We start from the raw sequence: 17866 nt of genomic DNA, 5'->3' as shown, positions 1-17866 counted from the left end.
CGATCTTCTGAGAGCTCACCCTGTCACCGCACAGTCCCTCTGATGTCTGTGAACGCTCAGCAAACCTTCGTCTGGATTCACCATTTGCTAACTTTTTGTCACGTTTTTTTTTTTTTTTCTTTTCGTTTTTTATTTTTTTTTTATTTTCGTTTATTTTGGCCCAGGCTTGAAGTAGAACGTTTTTTTTTTTTTTTTCTCCTGTCTCTTCCTACATACACACACACACACACACACACACACACTAGTTTTTTCTGAACCATTTGAGAGTTAGTTGCAGGTGTGGTACCAGACGCTTCAACATATCCACCAAAGGACAAGGGCATTCTGTCACATAACCGTGGCACGTTTTTTTTCCTCTCTTGGTTGGTGATCCTATTTTTTTAAAGGGAAAAACAGTATTTTATTGATTCAGTGTTCAAAACATCCACAGTTAGGGCTTGTTTCAGGCATGGCTGCATCCAGGTGCCAAGGTAATATGATCAGGAACCGGGCTTTCTTGATCCCTCAGCTCTTTTCCTTCCCTCCCTTTCTGCTTTATTCTTTAGAGCAGTTTTAGGTTCACAGCACAATCTGAGAGAAAGGTACAGAGAGTTCCCACATCCCCACCGTCCCTACTCACGCGCAGCCTCCCGTGCCGTCTGCATCCCCCACCAGAGCGGTGCATTCTTACACCTGATGAACCTGCACCGACACATCATGTCACCCAGAGTCTACAGTCTCCATTAGGGTTCACTCTTGGTGCTGTATATTCTTTGGGGTTTGAAAAATGTGTAATGACATATGTCCACTGTTACAGTATCAGATAGAATAGTTTCACAGGGTACCATTTTTGCCTTCAGGAATTTAACCTTCGCTGTAGTACAATTATCTGATATACTGCCCCATAGTCAGATTTTACCCGTGGCTCCTATAATGTCCTTTACAGTATTTTTTTTTTTCCTGATTCACATTCCAACCCAGGATCATGCATTGCATTTAATCACGTCCCTTTTGTCTCCTTTAATCTGCAACGGTTCTTCCGCCTTTCTTTTGTCTCTCATGACATCCACATATTTGAACAGCCCAAGCCTGTTGTTTTATATAGATGTCCCCTCACTGCTCCTAACACATTCTTCCTCTACTTTGCTGGGAGCATGTTTGACAGTAGGGTCTGGTTCCCTGCCTCCCCGGGCCCCCCCCCGCCCCCCGCCCCGTCCCCAAATCTTGACTAAAAGGCTGAATGTTTTCACCCTAGATCTAAAACGTGGACCCAGAGTGTGTTTACAGGGGTTTGTGGGAAACTCGGTCCATTCGCGTGGCCTCTCATGGCTTTTATTTGTGACTAGTACGAGCACCGAGGTTGTCTTTACTCAATGGTGTCCCACTGACGAGAGGCCGTTCCCTTTCCCCTGCAGGAGAAGAGCGGGCGCTGTGTCTCGTGGACGTAAAGAAAGTGAAACAGTCCCTCGCACAGTCTCACCTTCCCGCCCAGCCAGACATCTCGCCCAACATCTTTGAAGCTGTCAAGGGCTGTCACTTGTTTGCTGCCGGCAAGGTCAGTGCCGCTCAGAGCCGTAGCTGGTGGGATGCTCTTGAAATTGGCACTGCCCCTCCTTTCACAGAACTCATCGATTTGACCTTGCAAATTGTGTCAACCTAAATGACAAAGTCTCTCTAAAAGAAACAGAGATGGATTTGGGAACTGAGCATTGTAATGGGAATACATACGCATGCTGTCGTAAACCGTGTGCTGTTCAGGGAGGTAAAGGAAGACAAAGGTTTTTAAAGGAAAAAACAAGGAGGATTGCATAAGTGTTTTGAAATGATTCTCCTTGGCTACAAGGTTGGACAGGCAGTTGCTGGGCACATGTCCTTGCGGAAGTATTTTTTTGTGTAGGGTTGCAATGGCCTTTGTTGCAAGGCTGTGGTTTTTGTAGTCTTTTTGTTATCAGGCATACACGTGTGAGAACCTTCTCTTCGTGGCCTTCCCTGGCTCTGTTTGTCAGGGTTTTCTTAACATTACCGACTCCATTTTGGTTCTGACAACTTTCACAACTGTATGTCCTCAAACTGGGTTAAATTTCTGTCGCTTCCTTTAGGCCCGTGAAATAATCAGTGTAGCCATGAAATTTGTATAGGCTTTGAATCTAAAGGAAATGTTGGAGAGAAAAATGAGACTAAAATTAACAAAACTAAAAGGATGATCCATAGTTTGAAAATAAGAGAGTGTGTGTGTGTGTGTGTGTGTGTGTATGATGTGCCTTATTTTTTTAAATCTGACATGGATTTCCATGTCTGAACTGGATGAAAGGATGTTTTATTACTAGAAATTTATAAATTCTAATTTATGACATTTACAGAACGTAAAGTCAGTTCATGAGAACTCAAGTTAAATTCTTTTGTAGCTTCTGGTGTGTTGAATTTTGGTGCATAAATACATTCTCTTATTTGCTTCTTTAAAAAAATTTGTTTTTCATTTGAAAAATTGCGTATTTATGGTTGTATATGCATGTATGTATGTAATTTTAATGAAATCCGAATCAAGCATCCATAGGCCCCACTCAGCCAGCATTTACTGAGCACCTGCTGTGTACTGCACTGAGCCTTCAGAGGGGTCTGTTACGGGGGATGCGGGACTAGTTGGGGGGCTGTGCGGCCAGCCCCGGGGGGCCTCTGTGTGGGGGACCCGGCCTTGCCCGTGGTTCCTTGAGGGGTTACGGTTTCTGGGGTCCCTCTGACAATGAGGGTTTGTTTTCTTCCTAGTCGCATATCTGAGTGTTGAGATTATTTAACTATGGCAAATAATAAAAAGGGTATAAATGACAGAGTATAAAGTAAGGAAAGGCCGGCCTAGGAAGGTGTTCATTTGAAAAGGCTTCTTGGGAAAGGCGAATCTTAAAGGGGCTCATATAGGCAGACATTGCCAGAGGAAACTGGGAATTTCAGACTGGAGACCAAGTAAGGTAAAAGTTCTCTATTCATCAATTTAAACAGTTTTTTTTTCTTTTTAAAGAGAACATGTTTTGCTTTTCTTTTTTTGTTATGTTCTTTGTTCTAGTCTTTTATGGTAGTTATGTTACCTTTTTCTCCCTAATATTACTTGTATCATATCTTTTGTTTGTCTTAACTTCGCCAGAAGCATTCCAATTTTATTAATCTTTACAAAGGAGTAGCTTTGAGCTTTAGTGATTGTCTCTAGTGTAGCATTATTTTATGTCATTAATTTTTGCAATTATCTTTGTTTTCCTTCTTTCAGTTTTTTCAGTTTCCTTGATTCTTTTTCTAACCTCATATTTATCTCATTAATTTTTATGGTATTTTTCTAATTATAAGGATTTTAAAACTGCCTTGTCTTCTAACTATCATTCTGGTTGCACTCTGTACGTTTTGGTAATAGAAATGTATTATCATTCCACCCATTTTAAAATTTCTCTTATAATGTCTGTGCATATTGAGTTACTTAGAAATGTGTATTTTTCGTTTTAAAAATTAGTTTTTTTGAATTAGAAATTAGTTTTATAATATTTGAAATATTAAAAAAAGTGTGGAATGTATATGTAAATACTAAAGCCTAATAATGTGGCAAATATCCACGAACCCACCACCTATATCAAGAAGTTAGAACGTCGCTAGCAATTTCCATTTTCTCTCTCTTTTTTTCTTTTTCTCTCTTTCTTTTTTTTTTTGAGATAGCCTCTTGTTTGTTGCCTGGGCTGGAGTGCAGTGGCATCAACATAGCTCACTGCAGCCTCAAACTCCTGGGCTCAAGCGACCCTCTTGCCTTAGTCTCTTGAGTAGCTAGGCTTACACCACCATGCCCAGCTAAGTTTTTAAAAATTTTTTTGTAGAGACAGGGGTCTTGCTGTGTTGCCCAGGCTAGTCTCAAATTCCTGGCCTCAAGCAATCCTTCTGCTTTGGTCTCTCAAAGTGCTGGGATTAGAGGGGTGAGCCACTGTACTCGGGCGCAATTTCCATTTTCTTATGTGTCCGCCATACCTGTCCTAACATCTGCTGACCTTCATGTCGGGACTGGTTTGAGCAATAGGCTGTTTTCACCCTTGATAAATTACAAAGATCTGGGTGTAGGAGGTGAAGTAAAAGGGTTTCCGCTGTTCTAGAAAAAGAGAGTTTTTGCCCAGTGGTAGTGGCTGTTTCTGGCCTGAGGGAGCTGGAGCGGCCTCCATTTAAAAAAAAAAAAAAAAAAGGAAAAAGAGTTTTGATGTAGAACTCTGCATATACAGGTCTTAGCTACGAACTTTTCCCTTTGGACCGAAATTCTCTCCAAATTCTTATAGCAATTTCTACGACCTTTTCTCTGCCCTCCATGATTCCACCCTACCCTACTCCCCACAAGGTAAGCTTGTCAAAACAATGTGTCTTCCGCAGAAGGACACACATGAAGTGTGTGTGGTCAGGTGACTCCCCGAGGGCTTCTCTGGGTCCCAGTTAAAGTGGTGCTTTTAAGCAGGGGGGGATTCTGGCCTCCCAGGGGACATTTGGTAATGGCTGGAGACAGTTTTGATTGTCACGACTGGGGGTGCTACAGGTATCCGGTGAGCATCCTACCGCGCACAGGACAGCCCCCCCCAACCATGCAGAACCGTCTGGCCCTAATTGAGAGCCCCCCTTCTAAACTGATATTCCTTTCCTAGTTTGGCCCCAGAGCCAATATTCACCCTGGTGACAGTGTTTTTCTTTCTTTGATTGCTTTTCAGATTGAGAACGGGCTCTGCATCTGTGCAGCCATGCCCAGCAAAGTCGTTATTCTCCGCTACAACGAAAACCTCAGCAAATACTGCATCCGGAAGGTAAGTCCTGGGCTTTGCCTCCGCTGACCGTGGTCTAGCCTGTCCTGCTGTCTCGGCGCGCTGGCGTGGGAAGGTGCTGTCTCGGGAAACAGCGTGTGTCTGGTCCCTTCCACCTGCTGGCCTTCAGCCTGGGGTGACCTCCCTAGAGAGTGAGACCCTTCTTTTCTGGAGGAAGCTCCAGAGCTGCTGAGAGCTGCAGTTTTCCGTCTCGCTTATCTTCTGTTTGCGAACTGTCTCTCCGTCCAGCCCAGTGAGTTCAGCATTTTGTTAGAGCAGAAAGCTGGCTGATGGAGGAGACGCTTCTTTGGAACCAGTGGAAAAAAGGAAGAAGCTCTCTCTAAGAAGCTAGCAGTCCTAGGTAGCAGTTATCGGAATCATTCTCAGCTTCTAGAGGTTTCCATTAATGTACCCAGTGCTAGCTCTATTTTGATATGTAGTTAGGTTGCTGGTTCTCAGAGGAGGAACAGAGAGAGCTGAGACGAAAACTTCAGTGTGGACAAGGTGCGTGTTAGGTCATTAAATTCGCCTTGCTGCCTGCCAGAGACGGCTGTCTGATGTCCCCAGACTAAGAACGTTCCAATCATCATAAGCCTAATTTATTTCAGGTGCTTTCGTGATTAGTCTCAAACGTGAAATGAGGGGTGCATAATAAATAAGGATCATTACCTGTTAGAGAAACTATTCCATTCTGGGCAGGATGTTGTTCAGTCTGTGTGTTTATTGAACACCCGCAGTACCAGGGACTGAGCTAGCTATTTTACGAACACTTTTCACAACAGTTCTGAAAACAGCAGGATGGTTCTCCCAATTTTCAGGTAAGAAAATTGAAGCTGGCAGAGATCCTGAGTTACAAAGTTGAGACCAAAACTGAAGTTTGATTTTTCCCTACCGTTTCCCAGCTGTATCCTGCTGCCTAAAAGTTTTCTCATGCTTAGTAGATGGCCAGTAAATATTCAGTGATGATGGTCAGGCCGACCAGTTTGAACTGTTAGCCTCAGGAAAATTCTCAGAAATCATTGCGTTTTTATGATGCCTGGTGACCATTTTGAATAAACGTGCCTCTTTTGACGACATTAGGATTGGCCTAAAAACAAGTAAAAATAATTAGGAAGCAGATAATTAAGACAGAATGACAATAATGATGATAATTTTATAGGTAATGTAGGTTCAGGTTAGAAACTTAGATGGTAGCAAAAAGAAGGAAACCAAAACCATTCCTTCTACTCATTGCTGTTAATAGTTGGTGTATGTTTCCAGTCTTTTTTTTTTTTCTCTGATAAGAATGTTGTATTGTTAAAGTTGTATCTTTTCCTTGAAATGGTGTTTTCTGACCATTTTTTGTGGCTGTAATTTGACTGTCTTTTCTTAGTCTGGGGTTGCCTAGAACAACAGGAAGAGGTGGCAGATGGATGAGAGGCTTTCTGCAAACAAGTCTGGTGGCAGTGGCCTGCGGGGTGGGCCAGAGGCTTCAGGCAGAAACAGAACAGCAGTGGCCGCGTGGCTGTCCGGTGCCACCTCTCACATTCTTCTCTTGTCTCAGGAGATAGAGACCTCAGAGCCCTGCAGCTGTATCCACTTCACCAATTACAGTATCCTCATTGGAACCAATAAATTCTACGAAATCGACATGAAGCAGTACACACTTGAGGGTAGGGCCCGGGTCCCCTTCCCCGCCCCGCGCACGGCCCAGACCTTGCCGAGCATCGGACGTCATTCCTGAGGCCCCGCTTCTCGCCTGCCTTTACAGAATTCCTGGACAAGAACGACCACTCCTTGGCGCCTGCCGTGTTTGCCTCCTCTTCCAACAGCTTCCCCGTCTCGATCGTGCAGGTGAACGGCGCGGGGCAGCGGGAGGAGTATCTGCTGTGCTTCCACGGTGAGTCGCGCCTGCCGCCCTGCTCTGTGGCCGCGTGTGGGCGTCGGGCTCCCAGATCAGGGCCGGGACCGGTTGGGGGATGGTCAGTGGGGCTCTGGGCCAGGGTGGGTCCTGCTGCAAGTGCAAAGAGTGTTCTCCCAGGACCTCCAGGGACCCCAGGACGTTCTCCCCCTCTCCACTGGACGCTAGTGCAGTCTGACTCGATCACCTTCTCTCCAAAGAGCAGGCAGTTTTTTTCCTTCTCTGTCTCTCTCTTTCTCTTTCCTTTCTCTCTCTTCCTCACTTCTTTTCTCTGCCCTTATTTCTTTGTTTTGCTCTTTTCTTTCTTTCTTTTTTTTTTAACCTCTGGGTCTTTCCATCTCTCCCTCCCTATCTCTGGGTCTCTGCGCCTCTCCCTGTCTCTGTCTTTTCCTGCTTCCCTCTCCCCCTTGTTTCTTATTCCCTTTCTCCCTCTTCCCTTTCAATCGAGTCCCTCTTTCTTTAAGAAAATATAATAAAGATTTTGTTAATTAAAAAATTTCCCACTTTTAACATCACTGAGAGGTGGTCAGCAGAGATGCTGCGTTCCTGATCACCCGGTTCAACCTGCCAGTCGTCCCCCGGGCTCTGTCCCTCCCCCCATCCGTCTGTCACCGGCACACCCTGCCCGTGGCTGTGCTAATGCCCACGTGCTCTTGACACCTTGTAGAATTTGGGGTGTTCGTGGATTCCTACGGAAGACGAAGCCGCACGGACGATCTCAAGTGGAGTCGCTTACCTTTGGCCTTTGGTATGTGAGGCGTGGGGTGGGGGCTTCTCTTTTGCCAGCCGCTGGTATCCTGGGAAGGAATTGCAAATAGAGTTTTTTTTTGGCTTAAACACCGTGTTCATGAGTTCCATCAGACACCGTACTATGTGTAACAGTCACCGAATAAATGCTCACGACAAAGATTCTCAGGCTTGATGAAGAACTGCCTAAGCCCCATCCACCCGGCCACAGCCCCAGCCTTGTGAAATATTTGCTAGGTCTCATGATGGCAAGGAGACCGTCCCCTGCGGATTTATTTCAGGCATTTGCGGAGGCGCCTAGTATCCCATGGCATAGCCGATCACCTGTGACTTTAACCAGTTCTAACGAGGCAGAGCTGTAAGGTCATGCCCATTCTTTAAGTGTAAACAATGCTGCAATGAACATCCTTGTATTAATCTTTGTACACTTGTCAAATAGTATCATAAATTCCTAAAAGCAGAGCTGCTGGTCAAAGAGTAAACACATACGTACGTAGATATGTGCATAGATATCTACAAGAACGTTCTGAAATGCCATCATGGCTGAAATACCCTTCAAGGCTTTATTGCTGCATACAAACCCATTCCAAAACTTAATGACTTGAAACAACAGTGTACTTTGCCCCTGATTCTGTGGCTTGACTGGACAGTTTGCTTCATGTGGTGTCAGCAGGGGCGGCCCGTGGGACAACTAGAAAGTCCTCACAAACGTGGCAGGCAATGGGTGCTGGGGCTGGTGGCTGGAGACCTTGATGGCTCTCCACGTGGGCCTCTTCCAAGAGTCTGGAAGTGGAAGCTGGCAGGCCTGGGCACTTCTACCACATCCTGCTGCTTAGAGCAGGCCCACAGGGTCAGCCCAGGTTCAAGGCGAGGAGAGTACATGAGGGCTTGCGTACCTGGAAGCACGGCTAAAAGTCTATACCAAAGTAGGCTGGGTATGGTGGCTCACACCTGTGATCCCGCACTTTGGGAGGCTGAAGTGAGAGGATTGCTTGAGGCCAGGGGTTTAAGACCAGCCTGGGCAACATATCAAGACCCCATGTCTACAAACAAATTAAAAAGTTAGCCGGGTGTGGTGGCGTGCACCTGTAGACCCAGATACTTGGGAAGCTGAGGCAGGAGGATTGCTTGAGCTCAGGAGTTTGATGTTGCAGTGAGCTGCGCTGATGCCACTGCACTCCAGCCTGGGTGACAGAGAGACCCTGTCTCTGAAATAATAATACCATCAAAGTGATAGTTTACCACAAATAATAATAGTGATAATCACCTTTTCCCTTTTAGGCAGAAAACATTTCTGGTCGTACCCTCTCTAGTTTCAGTGATACTGTGATACAGAGATAGAGTATTAAGAGACCAGAAATACCTAATTATCTATGAATTCAGTCTTTTTTTCTTTCAATTTAATTTTTCGAAGATGTTTACAATCAAACAGTTCAAAAAGGTATACAATGAAAAGTCTCACCCATGTTCCCCATCTCCCAAATTCTCCATCCTGTTCCTCCAAAGGAAAAAGCTTTTATGAGTTTCTTATCTTTCCAGTGCTTTATGCAAATGCAAGCACATAAAAATATATTTTTTCCCACCTTTTTTTTTTTTTAAATTAGTAAGGTAGCACACTTTGCACATTATTCTGAACCTTGCTTTATGCGCTGAGCAGGGTACATTGGGTATTTTTTTTTTTTTTATATATCTTTGGCCTCTTTGTGCATTTTTACAGCTGTGTAGAGTTCCATAGATGTTTATTTAACTGAGCCCCTAGAATGTACCCTCAGCTGTGTCCCACCTTCTGCTCTAACAGCATGACAGTGAATACACTCAGGCATGCGTGATGATCGTGGGTATGGATTTGCAGGATAAAGTCCTTTCCTGGGTCAAAGCATGCATTGCAGCCAGATTTTGATTTTCCCTCTTTTAACCCTTTGTCTCCCATGTTCTTCCTCTATGGTGGCCACACAGCCTACAGAGAACCCTATTTGTTTGTGACCCACTTCAACTCACTGGAAGTAATTGAGATCCAGGCCCGCTCGGCACTGGGGTAAGCACCGCCCTCCCTGCTGTGAAACCTCAGCTGCTGAGGCGGGGTGTGGGGGTGGGCGCGTGTTTCCTCCTAACCCGCACTGATCGGGAAACTCGCATCTGGATCTCTGCAGGACCCCTGCCCGAGCGTACTTGGAAATCCCGAATCCACGCTACCTGGGCCCCGCGATTTCCTCGGGAGCAATCTACCTGGCGTCCTCGTACCAGGATAAATTAAGGGTCATCTGCTGCAAAGGAAACCTCGTGAAGGAGTCCGGCACCGACCACCACCGGGTCCCTTCCACCTCCCGCAGGTAACCAGCCTCTCCCCTTCCTCATCGCTGGAGGCGGTGTGCTTTTCTGCAAGGCAGAAGGAAATCTTGCTAAAATGGTTGAACTTTTCCAGTCTTCACTGTGTCCTCAAGCTCGAACTACCTGTTTCTTCTGAGACCTGCAGCACTGAAATGGCACAGTCTTTTATGAGCATCAGGAGAATCATAAAATATCCCCTTAGAAAGGTCAGAAGGGAGCAAGCCGATCTTTCCCTCCTGGCTATTTTCAGTGGCTCTGTGAGGGATGGAGCACAAATTATGCATTCACTGCTTTGGCAGATACTGTGCCGTGTTCGTTGTTGGGCTTGCGAGGGGAGAGATGGTGGCGAATGAACCAGACACAGCCCCTGTCTGATGATGCCCAAAGCCCCGAGGGAGAGACACCAGTGGATTACAGTACAGAAGGGCCAGGCTGTGATGGGGTGGCGTGAAGCACCCTGGGAGCTCAGAGGAGGGCCCCCAGCCTGGATGTGGGGGCCAGGAAGGATTTCCCATCAGAAATGAGGCTGGGGGGCGGGGAGCAGGGAGGACAGTGAGGAGTGCTCAGGCAGGCGGGAAAGGCACGCTATGCGTGGAGGCCCAGAGGTGTGAGGCCATGGGAGTGGGCCTGGGGCTTGCAGCCTGCCTGGTGGCTTCCGTGGAATCCGAAACCTCCTGAACATGATTGCACTGATATTCTTTTTACATTTTATTTTTTAATATTTTACTTATTTTCAAATCAGTAATCTATCATAGGGCACAAAATTGAAAGGATACAAGAAGGTGCCTAGTAGAAACTCTGTCTTCTAGCTCTCTTGTGCTTCCCAAGTCTCTTCACCCTCTGCTACCCAGGTCCCCGCGGGAAGAAACTAATTTTTAAAGTTTTGTGTTTCCATTTAGAGATCCTTTACACACATACAGTCAGCCCTCAGTATCTGTGGGTTCTGCACCGTAAATTCAACAGATCACAGATCGAAAATATTTGAAAAAGAAAATTGTTCTGCACACGTACAGACCTTTTAAATTGTCAACTATTTATAGAGCATTTACATTGTATCAGGTATTATAAATAATCTAGATGATTTCAAGTGTACGGGAGGATGGATGTAGGTTAAGTGCAAATACTGCGCCATTTCATGTCAGGCACTTGAACATCCTCAGATTTTGGTATCCGCAGGAGGTCCTGGGACCAGTCCCCCACAGACACCAAGGGACAACTGTACAAGTAGATGTGTGTATGTGGGTGTTTGTGTGTGTGTGTGTGTGTGTGTCCACGTACTCTTCCCCTTTTCCTGAAACACTTCATTGAGATAATTTGTATACCATAAAATTCACCCTTTAAAGTGTACAATTAGAGGTTTCTTCTATATCCACAGATTTGTGCAACCATCACCACAATCTAATTCTAGAACATTTCTATCACCCCCCAAAAAAACTCTTCTGATTTTCCCCAACTGGTATCACTGCTTCAAGCACTTGCCGTGTTTAACGATTGCCACCTATTGTTCTGCCTGGGCATCGGACTTTTCTTAATGAGTGAGTCCTGTGTCAGGTCAGATAAAGACAAGCCCTGAGAAAACGGGTCTTTTCCAGGGAGTAGCCGGGCGGGTCAGATAGCGACAATTTTCTGGGGATGAGGTGTTTTGGGAAACTTCAGTACTGATCTCCGCCCTCCAGTGGCCGTGAGATTGCTGGTCTACACAGCTGCTGTGGTCACGAGGCTGCTGACTGTGAGTCTACCATGGACCTGGGAGAGGGCTGTCCGGTGGAGGGGGGGCTAATGTTCTTACTGAGATTCCATGGTTTTTTTGTTGTTTTTTTTTTTGCACAAACACTCTTGGAATTGTTGCAGGCGTTTTTTGCAACATGCTCGGTCAGTGTGGCTTTTGAGCCCAGGAGCTTGCTGGAAAACCAGAGGGGCCAGAAAACCAGGTGCTCCTAACTCTTTGGGTTTGACCCTGACTCAGGAGCGACCACTCAGAAGATGGGGGTTAATTTCCAAAGTTCTGAAAAGTTGATTTTGACAGTTTTTGCCAATGTTCTTTTTGCTTTTATGGAGGAACAAGTTTTCGGAGGTCCTTACTCCAGTGTTCCAGAAGAGTTCTCCTTTTTAATCCAAGTGGTAACATGCTGTGCATCCTCTTCTGTTCCCTAGTGTATCTCCATGTTAGTGTAAGAAGTGTTTCTTCATTCATTTGTATTCAAATGCCTGCGTAGCATTCCTGCCCATGGCTGTGCCTTAATTTACTTAACTGCTCCTTTACCAATGGGTGTCTGGGTTGTTTCCAGTCTGTTGCTATAGGAAATGACTTTGTGCATGTGTCATTTTTGCATGCTGAGGAATCTGTCTGTAGCATAAATTCCTAGAAAAGGAATCGATTGGCGATAGCAGACGTGCATTTGTAATCTTGATAGATGTGGCGGAGTTTTCCTCCTTGGAGGCCGCTTCCGTCGGTAAACCTGGCCCCGTGTTGTCACGGAGGGCTGGGAGCCAGATCGGGCTCCGTGTGTGGGAAGTTTGAAACCTTGGTCTGCAAAGAAGGTCTGAGATTATTGAAGCCGGGGGAATAATTCAACGACCTAGGATTTTAATTGTCAGGATGGGATCACCAGCCGTACCTGTCTATCCTGTGAATTGTTAAGTACCCCCTGCCATGTGCCGGACGTGAGCTCTGCGGCTGGGGATATAGAGATGAAGAAAACTCTGTTTGCTTATTCTCAAGGGGCTTCACAGTTTGGTGGAGGAACCACATTTAATATCACAAAATGCTTACATCTTGGAAAAGACAGTCATCAATTTGATATTCTGGTGTTGTGTCCTAATGAATAGTCTCTCTTTCTTTCATTGAGGCATAGGAGTTAATTCATCTGAAATGTTTGGTTAGTGTGGTTTTAATCCCAGGAATTTGCTAGAAAACCAGAGGTGCTGGTAATTAAGTGCTCCTGACTCCCTTGGTGTGACCCTGTCTCCAGAGTGATTGCTCAGTGGGCCACAGGCCTTCCCTGGAAAGGTCTGACCTTCTTTAAGTAACTTCCAAGTCATGCCAGAAACAAACTGAAGTAATGAGATTGTTTTTCTCCTCCCCATTGCCCAGTTGGATGGCCAGGCACTTTGCTTTTGAGACTGTGTAATCTCTTGGTAAAGACTGGCTATTGTGTGGTCAAAAATGGTTCTGATACCTGTGAACAAGGGGCAGAAATAATGCGGTAGCTTTCCTGCTGTTGCCAAGCATGCCTGGAAGGTCAGCAGTTAGTGTTTAGTTATCTCGTGGCTTCTACAACGGTCTTTTTGTTGCTGGCTGCTTTAGGCAGATCAGATGTAGAAGGCGGCTTGGCTGGCTGTGAGGCACTGCAGGCCTCGTTGCCCTGGTCTGTTTAGCAGAGCAGGAAATGGATCCCTTTGCAAAAAACATAAAACTGATGTGGTATTAATAGATCACTGGTCATTAATGGATAAGGAGGTGGAAGACGGCCCGCGTGGCTCAGGGTGATGGCTGTGTCCTTTCCTGCCGTTAATCTGACGTCCTGACTGGCCTTCCCTGAGCCATCCCTCTCGCCCTGGTGCAGCGAGCACCCTCTCATTTGCTTTATCATGGGCCCCTGGGGACACATTCTATGACTTCTCGTCCACTACAAACAGGCTTAATGTAGTTTCCTACTTGGAATTTATTTTTTTATTTGTCTTCATCTTTCAAAGCCATATGGCTAGGGAGGAATATACACCTTGATTTCAAGGTGTTCTCTCAAGTGTGAGTTATCTCAGATGTTCCTGCTGCACAGACAACGCAGAGGGTTTCTGGCCTTTGGAGCATTTGCTGCCTGAATGTCCGCAGGTAGCACTGCCTGGAGAAGCAAGTGAATGACATCAAACATTCCCTGTGCACTGACCACTGATAAAATTACCTCCACTCACCAACATCACTGTTCTCCTGCACAGCAGGAATTGGCAAACTTTCTCTGTACAGGTCTGGAGGGTATTTTTGGCTTTGCGGGCTGTATGGTCTCTGTCTCATCTACTCAACCTTGTTGCTGTAGTGTAGAAGCAGCCAGAGACAGTGCCTAACCAGATGGGCATGGCTGTGTTGCAATAAAACTTTATTTACAAAAACAGGCATCTTCTGGATTTGGCCCTCAAGCCTGTCCTGGAGTCTCTCCTTGCCCAGTGGGTGTCTGTCTTTGCTGCTGTCGCATCTCAATTATGAACTTTGACAGGGGGAAGTTCTGGTAATAGCAATTGAAGGAATAAAACCTAATAAGTTGATGAAACAATAACCTCTTCCAAAGAGGAGGATTTAAATATCAAGATAGGCCTTTGGAAAAACCACCGATGCTCTCAATTTCTTATTTTTTATTTTAATGTTTTAGAAGCAGGGTCTTGCTGTGTTGTCCAGGCTGTCTTGAACTCCTGGTCTCAAGAGATCCTCTAGCCTCAGCCTCCCAAGTAGCTGGGACTACAGGTGTGCACTCCCATGCCTGACTCTCTCAAATATTTGTGAAGAATCTTCCTTAGGATCTTACTGCAAAAGTCCAACATTGATGCAAAGGATATGATAGCATGTCAGCTACAATTTTATTGAAAAAATTAGAGCAAAATAAATTGATGTGGTTCATTCTAAGAATCAGCATGTAATTGCATTATAATTTAGATTTAAAAATATCTAGGACAAAATAAATTATTTTCCTGATTTCAAGTTTTATTTTCCATGATAAAGCCCCAATCAATCAAAATATGCCTTCAATGAACATTCACTGTAAAATCTCGTCCCCATTTTAAGTAGGTTGCCTTTTCCCAGCACCAATCACGCTGAGATAACGAGGACCCCAGTAGTTTTTGCACTGACCAGGGGTGAGAAGGGATTGACTGAGGAGGCCGCATTTCAGTTCTATTTCTGGATTGTGCGTCCTCACAGAGGTGGCCGGGCCGCGGGTTAGCTGCAGCCTTCATCCGAAATATCCGGGCCAGGGCTGGGTGGAGGGTTGGGCTGGTCATGCAGAGAGGCCCCGTGGTTTCAAGTGTCTGGTTACTAACCATCAACTTTTGGGGCCTGGGACGTTTTTTGAGCCAGCTATACTGCTTTTGTGTGCCCTGCTCGGTTAATTAATGATATCAGGCCCAATCCCTGGCCTCTCCGTCATCTTATTGCCACGACTGTGAACCGTCAACTTTCTGAGCAGCTGCATCTGCATCAGGTGCCCCAAGGACTCTTAGCCACCTGGAGGGAGAGGTGACCAAACGCCAGGCTCAGGAGGGCGACAGACAAGGCAGCTGACAGTGACCAGCACAGGACTCCTCAAAACTACTCCCTTGCGCCGAGGGCCATTGTGGGTCCCTGACTTCTGGGTCTCAGCGGGCTTAACTGCCAGGTGAAGACGTCCCTCTTGGCTCTGGAAAATGCTAGGTCCGTAGGATGTAGCATAGGGATCATGACATCAGACTCATCTCTTTTGGAATCCCAGCTCTACCGCTCACCGGCTCCGGCGAGTCACCTGACTTCTTTCTGTCTCCGTTTTCTTGACTGCACAGTGAGCGTCATGCTTCGTAGCTCAGAGAGCTGTTGTGACGATTTAACGAGACAATGCGACCATGCAGGCAAAGAGCTTAGCACAGGGCCCGGCACACGCTAGGTGCTCTGTGTATCAAAGCTACACTGAGACCAGGAAGCTTGGTTTTCTTTCGTTGTCTTTGCTCTCTTCCTTGCCCTCACTACCAAAATCAAACAAACAGAAAGTCTGAGGGACTCCAGGTCTAATCTTCTTCTAATCATCAGTGGGGAGCTGGGGCATGGGGGGTGCTCAGAGAAGGGGAGTGCGCCCCCCAGCCCCCTGGGTGGTGGCTCTGCAGCTCCTGACCTCCCTCTCTTGTCACCAGCAGCCCCAACAAGCGAGGCCCACCCACGTACAATGAGCACATCACCAAGCGCGTGGCCTCCAGCCCGGCGCCACCCGAAGGCCCCAGCCACCCCCGAGAGCCAAGCACACCCCACCGCTACCGCGAGGGGCGGACGGAGCTGCGCAGGGACAAGTCTCCCGGCCGCCCCCTGGAGCGGGAGAAGTCCCCGGGCCGCATGCTCAGCACGCGGAGGGAGCGGTCCCCCGGGAGGCTGTTCGAAGACAGCAGCAGGGGCCGGCTGCCTGCGGGAGCCGTGAGGACCCCGCTGTCCCAGGTTAACAAGGTGAGGCAGCATTCTGAGGTCCGCACGTATGTCGCGGAGGCCAGGAATGGCTCGGGGAGCCCAGGCTCCTCAGGGCCACTGTTACAAAAACGGGAACCCCACTCCTGTCAGTCAGGCCTCGTGAGACTTACGGGTTTAGGAAGAAAATGAACTTGAAGAAGACGCTTCCTAAGCAAATGGATAACCTATGCATGATTAAAAAGGAGAATGTGTGTGTTTGTATCTCAAACTGTAGCAGCTACTGAAGAGTATATTGTCCCTTCCCAGAGGCAGGTGTTAGCAGTTTCTAGAGATACTCTATGCGTACAGGCAAATATGTATGTGTATTCTCCTTTTGCGTACTATACAGAATGTTCTCTGCTTTACTTTTTTGAAACACATACATATAAGTTTCTTTCTGGAAGGCTCCCCAGAAACTGGTAACAACACTTGCCTTCCGGAAGAACGTTGAACTTTTTCAAATTTTTAAATCGTGTGTGTTATCTATACGATATCTGTATGATATATATTTTGAGGTTGGCGACAGGGGACGCACGGGTGCACTGCAGACACGGGGCTCCCGTGGGCAGGGCAGGGCCCAGGGCCGTCCCAGCGGGCTCGCCGTTTCCTGGAGCCCACTCTGCACACAGCCACCTTTCTGTCACTGGGAGCTGGTTTTCTGGATGGCTTTCTCCTTCTCACGCCACCTGCAGTTCACTGTCAGCACCTTTGCGAGTGAAGCAAGGGGGAAACGCCATCCAGATGTTTCTTTCTTATCCCTTTTGATTTACCAGTAAAACCGCGTGTGCACGTGCGCGTGTACACACGTAGCTTTGGGGTTTTCCAGTGACTTTCCCTCCCCGGCCGACCCCACGCTCTGAGTTGGGGCTGCCCTGCACAGCACTCTCTGTTGGGGCCTGGAGGGCCAGACTAGGTGCTGCAAATTCCTGTTTGCATCGTGCAAGGTGAGCGCTGCAATTTCTGGGCTCGGATGGCTAAAACCTTCCTCTCCTTATTTTGTTCCGAGGTCTGGGACCAGTCTTCAGTATAAAAGTCAGCCAGGAAAACCGACTCCTCCTCTCAATCTGCAGGAAAACACCAAACACACTATGGAACTGCGCTGAAGGGGACCCCAGCGCCCATCTGCTCAGCCACCCTCTGGCATAGCTGGGCCCCGACGCACCTCGGCATGGACACCCCTGTCTCCAGGCGGTGCAGGTGGCTGAGGCTCCTGGGAGCCGTCAGCGCTCGGTGCCTCCTCTGGGCACCTTCCTGCCATCATCTCTGCACTTTGTTACTCTTTCAAAGCATTCACGAACTTTTGTACCTAGCTCGAGCCTGTACCAGTTCATCCAAGGAAACCAACCGGGACGCTGACTACAACGTGGTTAGGATCCTAATTAGCCACTTCAAGATCCTAGGATTGGTTGGTTTTTCTTTCTTTTCTTTTTTCTTTCTTTTTTTTTTTTTTTAAAAGACAACAGAATTCTTAATAGATTTGAATAGCAATGTATTTCCTGTTGTAGTCATTTTTAGCTAGGTCACACCATCAGGTCTTTGCTACTGAAACGTAGTGTAGAAGCGTCCCCACCAGTTGGCGAACCTCCCCCCGCGCTCACGTAGGTTCACCCTTGTTCCTGTCCATTTCCCATAGATGGCCCTGCTCTTCCCAGGGTGATGTCGTAGCCTAATGTTTACCGTTCTCATTGCCTTTTATGGCCTTGACGCCTTCCCCTCCCACCAGCTGAGAATGTACGGAGGTCATCGGGCCTCAGCTCGGAGGCAGTGACTTGGGGCCAAGGGACCTCGCGAAGCTTTCCTTCTCGCCCCTCAGCGTCATCCCCAGCCTGCTGTACCCGCTTTCCATGTCGCTTTGGCCGGGAAAGCATGCAATAGACTTGCTCTGAGCCCAGCATTCATGGGTCTCGGGGTCAGGGAGGGGACCGGGGGCGCCCA

At 47.1% G+C, this 17866-nt stretch overlaps 1 protein-coding gene across 2 annotated transcripts in view; it reads left to right on the top strand.

Moving 5' to 3' along the window:
- Positions 1 to 16961, top strand: part of CIT (citron rho-interacting serine/threonine kinase) — a 156151-nt gene extending 139190 nt beyond the window's left edge. For both annotated transcript variants that reach the window (XM_069497097.1, XM_069497096.1), the window contains 9 exons: positions 1395 to 1534; positions 4695 to 4787; positions 6328 to 6436; positions 6535 to 6663; positions 7352 to 7432; positions 9388 to 9466; positions 9582 to 9761; positions 15628 to 15931; positions 16938 to 16961. In XM_069497097.1, coding sequence (XP_069353198.1) covers positions 1395 to 1534; positions 4695 to 4787; positions 6328 to 6436; positions 6535 to 6663; positions 7352 to 7432; positions 9388 to 9466; positions 9582 to 9761; positions 15628 to 15931; positions 16938 to 16961 — 1139 coding nt within the window. The remainder of the gene's footprint in view (positions 1 to 1394; positions 1535 to 4694; positions 4788 to 6327; positions 6437 to 6534; positions 6664 to 7351; positions 7433 to 9387; positions 9467 to 9581; positions 9762 to 15627; positions 15932 to 16937) is intronic.
- The last annotated feature ends 905 nt before the right edge of the window (positions 16962 to 17866 follow it).

The sequence above is a fragment of the Eulemur rufifrons genome, chromosome 21 (assembly GCF_041146395.1).
Source record: "Eulemur rufifrons isolate Redbay chromosome 21, OSU_ERuf_1, whole genome shotgun sequence".
NCBI lineage: Eukaryota > Metazoa > Chordata > Mammalia > Primates > Lemuridae > Eulemur > Eulemur rufifrons.
This window is presented reverse-complemented; position numbering and strand designations above follow the sequence as displayed.